At 37.1% G+C, this 10689-nt stretch overlaps 1 protein-coding gene across 1 annotated transcript; it reads right to left on the bottom strand.

The window, feature by feature from the left end:
- Nucleotides 1–8001: 8001 nt before the first annotated feature.
- Nucleotides 8002–8844, bottom strand: LOC131148349 (dof zinc finger protein DOF3.5). Its single transcript, XM_058098066.1, has one exon. The coding sequence runs from the start codon at nucleotides 8842–8844 to the stop codon at nucleotides 8002–8004; it is 843 nt and encodes a 280-aa protein (XP_057954049.1).
- Between the last annotated feature and the right edge of the window lie 1845 nt (nucleotides 8845–10689).

Here is a 10689-nt window from a genome sequence, read left to right as displayed (position 1 = left end):
AGTATTATTTTCTTTTTCTCCTCATCTGCAAATTAATTGCAAGTTGAAGGAAGTGTGATTCTCATTGTTGTGTGCATACAAATATTATTTTGAAAGCTTATTACTCTCACATTCTTGTATTGTCTAATATTTTTTTTTTGAAGTAAGCTAAAGTTCTTCTCACTATATTTGATTGATAAATATCATTTGAGAAGAACACATATTAGCTTTTGAATCTTGGCATCCTTATTGCCAGATTCGAAAGCTTGCTTGGGCTATTTTATAAAATACATTTTTGCAAGCTTGAACTCTAATCTCGGTTGTGCTTAATACTTGAAAAATATCTTTTTGAGATATTCACTTAGAGTTTTAAATCTCCTTTGATTATATAATGATTACATTATCTTTAATCAAAGGTAATCACTCTCAAGTATATACAAATATATACACATTTATTGAGAGTTAGAATACTCCTTAGCCAAATCTCACTTGAGCATAAAATCTTACCATCTGTGAGTGTATTGATTGTATTGTGCTTATTGGTGTATGTATCTCCTTAGCTTAGAAGCATTTCTGTTGTACACAAAATTTACATTGATTGATTGTAATCCCGGCGTGGCCTGAGGTGGGTCTTCTCCGCCCATTTAAGGAGAGGTTGTAAAGGTTGGGGTCGGCCTTGTTAATCTAACCTAGGGTTTCCTTTGCCCAGTAAGGAAAGCGTGTTATAATTGGTGTCGCTGCACCAACAAGTGAGTTTTAGTGGAATCCTCGGGCTTGCGAGTTAGAGGCGGGGATGTAGGCACAGTTGCTGAACCTCGGTAACACATCTGGTGTCATCTTAACTTTATCTATTTTACTGTCTTGTGCTTGCTTGATTAAATTTATCTAGAGTGAATTATTTGTGAATTCATCTATCTGTCTATTTCATACGAGCTTTAGATTGACTCTAGGGTTGTGAAATACCGTTTGCTGAAAGTTTGACCTAAAATTTTTAAAATTTCCAATTCACCCTCCCCCCCCCCCCTCTTGGGATTACACTAAAAACAACAGGCCAGATACTCGACATCAAACCTAAGGGGCATTTCAAGAATCCTAGTGTAATACCCTTCATTATCATAACCTAGATTTGCATAAAATAATCTAACAAATGTAGGATAATGCCCTCTGATCTGGTAAGTCATGAACGAGAACCACCCTTTGAATCTAAACATATCTAAGATGTTTCAAAATTGTTGCTCCATGAATGTGAGATCCAAAACTTTACCTAAAATTTCTTTCTTTGGTTGGAAGTCCCTTGCGTATTTGATCCTTGCATCATCTGAGATGAACCAGCTATCTGGAGTAACACCGATTTCTTGAGCATCTATGCGTTGATCGATCCTCGGCATTGTAGATTGTGTAAATGATTTTTGGTTAGCAAGGAAGTGGGCAAAGGAAGAAATCATGAAAAAAAAAAACAAAAAGGAGAATGGACGTTTACTCTCAATATGGCGATAAAACTGAAGCAGTCGTGCACAAAAAACAATATATAACAGCGAGGTTCGGTCAACCGAGGACAGCCTCGGTCGACTGATGCGCGTTAAATAAAGCAGCTCTTGTCTATGGATGGTCAATTGTGGAAGAGATTGGTCATCCGACCTTTACTTGTCTTTTCAAATTCCATAGGTCAATCGGCTGATGGAAGTTGTTCTTGAAATGGACGATCAACCGGGAGAGGTCCGGTCTTGGATCCGGTCAACTGGTGGTAAACTGAAGGTGGTTCTTTTGGCTGGTGCTTTTAGGATAGACATGTACAGTCGACTGGGGGGGAAGTCAAATTCAATATGACGGTCGGTCGTTGCCAATAAGGCATGCAATGCCGGTCGACCAAGCTTAGTCAAATATGAAAATTTTGACCCAATTTTGACCTTTTTCTTGTTTTACATATTTAGCCAACTAATTTTTCAAATTTTCACAACAAGTAATTGGCTTTCAGTTTTTATGCTCTCAAATAGAAATCCCTTCAATAAAATCATTTGTCTGTTAAGGCCAGTGAAGGGTTCATTAATCCAATGACCCAAGGTGGGATTGATGAGACTGGTGATTATGCGCCGAAACTACGTAATTGAACGTTTAATCCGAGCTTTATGATTTATATTTTTAATTAAATGTCTAAAATTGTCCAATATTCTAATAAAGTGCCAAAATCATCATTCTTGAACTTTATTGCACTATTTATGAAGTTTTGATAATTTTTTGTCGCAGGAAAATTCCTGGGAACCAAAACCGACACCTATTCGTATTTTATGTATAAATTTTCCGTCCGAGTTCTGATTGAGACGATTCAAATTTTTATAGAAAGAGGAAAGGATCATCTACAACTTTCATGTTTTGAGTTTTATGAGATACGGGCTCCAGAAGAGCAGAATTTGCGATGAATAGAGAACAAAAAAATACAACAATTCGGGTCAAGTTACCGGGTCAAGTTGGTTGGATCTAGGTCTTAGGGCAGCTTCTTTCCTCCATCCTATTTAATTCCCTTTCTCCCCTGCGTAGGGTGTGCCTCCGGCACCCTTTTTCTCTCCCTCAAGCTCTCCTCTTCTCTCCTTCTTCTTCTCCTCTTCTCTTCTTCTTCTTTGGTTTTGTTTTTTTTTTCCTTTCCATTGCAGTTTCTCTTTCTCTCTTTTCCTCTTTCTCTCTTTTCCTCTTTCTCTATTCCCTTGCCTCCTGCCTTCTTTCCCTCTCCCGAAGGGGCGACGCTCCTCTATTCTTCTTCTTTTCCTTCTTCTTCTTCTTCTCCTCTTCTCTTCTTCTTCTTTGGTTTTGTTTTTTTTTTCCCGTCCATTGCAGTTTCTCTTTCTCTTTTTTCCTCTTTCTCTATTCCCTTGCCTCCTACCTTCTTTCCCTCTCCCGAACTCCCTCTGTCCCTCTCAATGTATTCTCTCCACTCTCCAAAGTAACCCGAGAGCCGTGACAGCTCCTCCAGCGAGCCTCTGCTGTAGACTTCTAGCACCTACATAGACCACCCGCTGCACACCATTTAGCAGCACAGCAGGACCCGAGCCGTTCTCTGCTGCAAACAGCAAGCCTCCTCCTCACCCTCTGCACAGCCAGCAACCCTTGACACACCACCACAGCAACCTGCAGCTTCTCCAACACGAGAACACAGCAGCAGCAGCCCCAGCTCCGGCTTCCAGCACTGCAAACAGCCGAGACCTCTTGCTGCCACAGCTCCTCCTGCAAACAGCCGAGACCTCTTGCTACCACAGCTCCTTGCTGCAACTCTCTTCTCAACAGAGTCCCACCCGAGCCCTGCTCTGTTTTCTCTCTCTCTCTCTCTCTCTCTCTCTCTCTCTCTCTCTTATTTTCTTTTCTTTCTTCTATTTTTAAAATTGCAATTGAATATTTCTTTTCTTTTGATTTAGTTATTTATTAGAGTTCTTTTTGAAAACTTGCTTGAATGAGTATTAATTAATTTTAATTTGTTTTAGTGAAGTTTAATTTTTATTTGTTTATGTTTCTCCTAATTAACGTTACCATTAGACTTGAAGAATTTAATTTAGTTTCTTTTATTTATTTATTTATCGTTCGATTTAGTTAGGGTCAATTTCGTCAAAGTTCGTATTTTTCAGTTTTGTTAAAGTTCTTATTTTTATCTTTCGGTATCATTCAAATTTTAGATTTTTGATGTGTTTGCACTTTTGTTCGAGTTCTCGGTTTGAATTATTGATCCGTATTAAAGGTTTGATTGTTAGTGTGTGTGTGTTTGATTAAGTTTCCTTTCCCGCGTGTTTTAATTCCTTATTTGTAGTTTCCATTTTTAATTAGTGCGTGTTTCGATGTTTCCTTAGGTAGATTAGAGTTTCCATTCTTGCATGTTTTAGTTCCATGTTTTAGGTTTCCATTTTTTATTAACGCGTGTCCCAATGTTTCTTTAAGTAAACTAGGATTTCTATTCTTGTTTTCTTTTATTTAGTGCATGTTAGTTTAGAGTTTTTAAATTACGTGTCATCTAATTCGGCAAAAGTAAAATTGAACAACTCTAGAAAAACCCGAATCTGAACCGAGTTCAGTGCATTTTTAGTTTCTATTGGAAGAACGTAAAATCTGAGATTAAACGCATTCCCTGAGGAGACGATCTAGCCCTTGGGCTTAATATTACACGACAGAACTCCTATACTTGGGATAGCTTCCGAGCTGCTCATTTTTTGAGTGAGTCAACTGGCTTTAATTGGTACCCATTTCTCTTGAAGTCCTGGTGGGTTAGAACTTGGCATAACCTTGACTTTCCACACTTGTTTTGGTTTCACACCTTTTCTTTTGAACAGGCAATCTAACTTTATATGCCCCTTCTTTTTACATGAGACACAGTCGGTGTCAGCATATGGACCGGAGGAGGTACTAGCATAATGTTTAAATTCTCTTACAAAGTACCCCATGCATAGGTTCTTTCTTTTCTTATTTTTGACTTCATTATAACCTATGTATTCCTTATCTAAGGTCATCTTCTGAGAGCCTATGAGCTTATTAAAATTTTCTTTGCCCCTAGTGAAATTATAGATGATCTTAGATTGGTCTTCTAATTTTCTTTCAAGACTTGCAACTTTTAAATCTTTGATGCCTTTGCAGGCTGCTTGTAATTTTATGAATTCCTTGGTCATGGTGTTTGCTTTATCTTCAAGTTCGAAGATAAGAAGATCCTTTGAATTATTATTCGAAATTTGGGATCTTAAAGCATGCATTCCTTTTTCCAATCTTTCATTCTTATTTTCTAATTTCATGATTTTCAATTTATTTTCCTTTTCAACAAGAGTTTTAGATTCTAATTCTTTCAGAGATGCTTTAATCTTGTTTTCTAATTCCTTAACTTCTATTTCCTTTTCAATACTTTCCTTCTCTAAGGTAGCATAAGATTCTTTTAGATCAACAAGTTGTTTTGCAAACAAATTATTTTTTGTTTTTCAAAGATATTTTCCTTTTAGACATCTTTATTATGATCATATGAGCCTTAATATATCCCTTTTTTAATTCCTTATAAGATGGCATGCAATCACTATCAAATTCAGAGCATAATTCACTAACAGATCTATCACATGAATCTGCAACAGATATATGAGGTGAGGAGTGTACCTCCTCTTCGATCAATGCAACTAGACATCGATTTTCACCTTCTTTACCATTTGAGCTCAATGCAACCGAAGTAGTGAACCCCTTTGTCTCGGTCACTCCATATTTCCTATCAAGTGTTTCCCAGATGTTTATTGCATTCTGACATATTATAATTTCATCAAATATATGTGTATCTAAAGCACAATATAGCATGTTCATATCACTTGAGTTAGGTTGCATTAAATTTAAATTGTGCTCATTTATTTCATCTAAAGACTTGGGGAACCCAACGTTTTGAATAAATTTCATTGGGACAAAGTCCCCTTGTTCAATTACTTTCTAAGCCTTCCGGTCAATAGATTTAATGAAGATGGTCATTCGTTTTTTCCAGGCACTGTTATCAACACCACGAAATAATGGAGGTCTTGAGAAGGAACAACCCTCACAAAATTGGGATACACCAAATTGAGTCATTGCAATCTTTATGCAAATGCAGTTAAACTTATTGCAATCATGCTTTGAGTTACGGTGTGATCCCAATAGGGGGTGAATTGGATATTTAAAAAAAAAAATTTCTAGGTCAAGTGAACTATTATAACAGCATATCACAACCTAGGGTCAAACTAAACAACTATCAATCTAACAGATGTATGGAAGTTTAAATAAATTATACAAGTATCGTCGTTACCCAACAAACTACAATATAATACCTAAGAACTGAAGCAATAATATCAAGAGATAAATGTAAGCATGCAAGTGTGGAATGTAAGAAGGATGGGGAAAGAGTGATACAAGATATGTTATTGAGGTTCGGCCAACAGTGCCTACGTCCTCGCCTCAAGCCAAACCAGCTTAGAGAATTCCACTAATGCTTACTTACGGGTGGAGCGACATCGGTTACAACCTCCTCTCCTTATTGGGCAAGGAATACCCCAACTCACATTCACAGGGCTGAGCCCAACCTATACAACTACACTTTATAGGACGATGCACCTAGTACTCCTAACCAGGTCTGAACCAATATGGTGCACTTTACAAGCCAATGCAATTCTCTTCCGACCACACGTTGAGAATACAACAGTAATAAAGATTTTGTGTACAAATAGTAAGCTTCTAAAATAAGCAAATGATGTACACCAATAAGCACAAATACACTCATAAATGATAGGAGTTTAAGCTCAATGAGATTTCGGTAAACTATATTTCAACTCTCAAAAATGTGTTTATATCACTGTATATGTGTGAGAGTAAGATCTTTGATTTCAAAATAATGTCTTCACTCTATGTATTATCAAAGAATCTTTAAAGTCCTAAGAAAATATCTTAACAATATCTTTCAAATAATAAGCACAGCAGATATTAGGGTTAAAGCTTGCAAAAACGTATTTCTCAAAATCACTAAATAAACTTTTGAATCTTACAATAAGGATGCAAAGATTCACAAGAAAATATATAGTTTTCCCAATAAATATTTATGAATAAAATACAATGGGAATGACTCAAGCTTACTCTCAAAAATCAATATTCAACAATGCAAAAATGAGAGAGTTTAAGCTTTGAACTAAATATTGAAATACTCACAATAATGAACTCTTAACCTAGCTTCAAGTGCAATCAATATGCAGATGAAGAACGTGAGTTTTATGCTCTCTTTCTCAAATGAAAGTGCAAACAATAATGTGTGAAATAGATTTGAAAATATATGCTTGCATGTGAGTAAAAATAGCAAGAAATAGCACAAAGAAATTTTAGAGAGAATATTTGCTAATCAAGTTTCTAATCCAACTTATGAATGGGATATATATAGACTCCCCAAAAAATATAACCGTTAGGGACACGGCCGGTATTTTGAAAATGTTTAATTATAAAATTAAACATGTTTAGTGCTTAAAAATATCGACAACCTGAGAGGATCGGTCTACTAACAGATGGGTCGGTCGGCTGACCATGCATAAAAAGCAATGCGAACCTGAGAGATTCAGTTGACCGAGCATAAGGTCGGTTGGCTGAGCCCTCTATGATTTTCAAGAATATACGAGGCTCAGACATCTAAGACAACGATCGATCGGCTGAGCCAAAGGCCATTTCCAAACCTTTATAGGTTTGGTCGACTAGGGCTTTCCTTAGGTCATTTTGGTCGGCCGGCTGAGTATGCTAAAAAGGCAATCCCCAATGGTCGGTTGACTAAGGCATTTATAACGCTAAGATGTCGGTCGACCGAGGCCCTTGAAAAGTCAAGGTAGTCCCTACTTCTGACCTTATAAGTTTATCCTTGTTTGTATAAGTATGGCATTTTAGCTTTGGGGATTTTTCATAATATATTTGGGGACCTAAGGTCAATCTAAGGTTTTTATTGAACTAACATTCCCATCATGCATGAATGCATTATTATAGACCCAAAAATTAAATGCATTTACAATAGAAATAAAATTTTCTTCATCCTTTGCTCTTCATGTTACCATGCCAGAAGTAATCTTTTAGCTCCTCATGGCTTTGATAGTACCTCCACTCTTCGTGCCATCTAATAGAAATACATGTTCAAGTACTGGGTGCACAAATGAGATACCTTGTATTTGTTATGATCAAAACGGGATATAACTTATAAAGTCAACAATTCCCTTTCCTATCTCATTCCATTTCGCCATCCGAGCATGTGGTAAAATCAATTGGTTGTTCAAGTCAAGACAAGCTAGGCATGTAACTTAATAAGTACTCACACATGCACACATTCACCATCTTTATAAGAAGATATTTAGGAGAAAAAAAAAAAAAAAACATGTTTATACATTATTAAGCATATCCAGCTGTGTGTACATTAATAATGTTTCAGATTATTTCACTGCATTGATCTTAACTTTCTATATACGCATAATTACACAAGCATATAAATTCAAAAATAAAACAACTACAAAATAGAATTTTTTTTCATTTTCGTTAAGGCAGCCAAGAGAAAGTTTTACAACTTGAAAAATGATCAATGGAGCTCCAATTATCAGCTGCGAAAAGATTTGGATTTGGATGAGTCTCTACAGGTTCGAACCCTGATAATCGGGTGGGGTTGAAACCCGCCATTTGTTGAGTTGACCACAGCATTACTTGATCACCATTGTTAATCTCTACTTCACCTGGCAACGATGGCAGCCCATAACATCCACCACGACTTGCCATAAATAATTCTTCAACACACCCTTGTTGCCCCCCCATGGATTCCAACTCACAAGCATACATCATGTCACCCTCACTCCGACCCGTTTCCACGGACGGGTCGGAAAGCTCCGAACACTCAAACACACCAGTCTCTGCCGGCACTTGCCGTGCAGCATTACTCGAACCCAGGAAACTTGTACTGCTAAGCTCAAACGACGGATCAAACCGCCCATTGCCCGATTCGGCCGCCCGAAATCGAGATCCATTGGAATCAGGTTGCGGATTCAAGTAGTTCGCGTAGACGACTGCCAGATCAATGCTGCTGGGACCACGGTGGGCGGGGCCACCGCCGAGCGGCGGGTCATGCGGGGCTGCGCCTCGGCTCCTCGCGGAGACGTCGGCGGACATTCGGAAGGACTTGCCTCTTCGGTTCTTCCGGCAACCGCCGCCGATGGGGACGTTGCGGAGGGAGCCGCCTCTGGTCCAGTACCGGCGGCAGCCCTTGCAGAAGTAGCGAGGCTGAGTCAAGCTGTAGTTGTTGTAGTAGCAAAATTTGGTGTTGGAAGCGCCGCAGCGCGGGCAGTGAGGCGATAGCTGATCAGCGCTGCCGCCCTTCCATCCTCTCTCCATTAGCTACGTGCCACCACCACTGCGGCTGCGCCACCGCCTCCGCAGCCGCTATTACTAAAAATTTCGGATTTAGTATCCACGGGTTTGTAGTGATGGCTGAGGTTAGTGGGTATCGTAAGTATATATGTATTGTGCGATTGTGAAGTGGCAGTGGTGCGTGCAGTGCACGTGGGGTGGTGGCGGTTATAATTATTGAGTGCGTCGCTTGGTGCCGGGGCCGTCAAGGACGACGAGTGGTGCCGTGATTGTTGTAACAGAGGAGGTGCCGGAGGTTAATGCGGGGGTGTCGGTGTCCGGGGAAGCGTACGTGGCGTTACGCTATTGGTTCGAAGGGGTGGTATGGGGAGCAAGGGCCTCGAGAGTCTCATTCATGATTCATCCATAAGGGTTCTTAAATTAAAACACCTTTGATTTTAATTTAATAATTAATTAATTATAATTTAATCCTTGAATAAATTTGAAATTTTTCGAACTTCAATTAACAATGTATTTGCATCAATTAAGAATTGTTTGATTTATAGTATTTCAATTTTATGTATTTCTACTAATATTACTTACTAGTTAATACCATGCCTTCAACATCACCACCTTTTAAAAGGAAGAGTATTAGTTTATTGTTATTTTCTTTTACTTATTAAAGGAAATAAACAGGTTTGAAGATACTTTAGAAATTTTAAAAATGTGAGGCTAATTAAAAATATAAATGCAAAAAGAGAAATTATTTTATGTTTGGAAACATGAATTTTGAGTTCTAACTTTGGGTTTGTATTTGGATAAAATTTAATATTAATTTTTATATTATATTTTGTCAAATCTCCCATAAATCTAAATTTAAAATCTCTCTTAAACATATAATTACCGTATTACATATAAAGAAAGGGGAAGGGCAACTAGTTTTCAATGAGTCCTTTTCATTTTTAGTATTCCTAAAATGTGCTCAATCATAAAAATTAAAAAAAATTATCATTTAATCACATTATATATATATACACACTATGAATATATAAGTAATTTAATGAAAATAATTTCAATTTTAAAACATTTCTATAACGTTCCGTTGTCTCCATGACTTTCAATATTCTCATAGTAATAATAATAATAATAATAATAATAATAATAATAATGTAACGCCCCAAAAATTCTGTTATATATTTTTTTTTCCACATAATAATAATAATAACAATAACTCTGATACCATAAAACATAAACTAAATCAACTCAAACCCCAAAGGAAACCAGGGATATACCTGTCCATATATACATGACAATTATACATCAGAAACCATAATTTATTCAACCTTATATACAATACCAGAGTTCTACCCTAGTCATATATATACACATATACATCCCAAAAATGACCATAATTATCCTAGGATCATACTCCAAAAATTCATCTTGATCTCAACCCAACTACTTACCCTTCAGTTAGGGTAGCACTATCAGCCTCTTCTATCTCAGAGCTTATTCCGCTCGTCTGTCTGGGTTTCCTGAAATGCTTGTATCGCTGGAGTGAGACACCTCTTAGTAAGGGAGATAGACTAATATTAGTGTGTGGTAACATGAGTATTATTATTTTATAAACACATAATGTACATGATAAACTATATCTAATAAGTAAGAAAAATATGTACATAGTTTATCTACATTTGACAAATCAAGTAAAATTATTCTGTATAAGTCTGAATGAATCATATTTCAATATTACATATTGTGTCATACTAAATTATTGTATGTATACAAATCATCTATTATATTTGTATATTATTGAAATCATACCCTAGATGGATAGTTAGTTGATGTCATGTATTACCCTCACATGACTGGATTGTGCGGCTCGTAGAC

The sequence above is a fragment of the Malania oleifera genome, chromosome 1 (genome assembly GCF_029873635.1).
Source record: "Malania oleifera isolate guangnan ecotype guangnan chromosome 1, ASM2987363v1, whole genome shotgun sequence".
In the NCBI taxonomy this organism is placed as follows: Eukaryota; Viridiplantae; Streptophyta; class Magnoliopsida; order Santalales; family Ximeniaceae; genus Malania; species Malania oleifera.
This window is presented reverse-complemented; position numbering and strand designations above follow the sequence as displayed.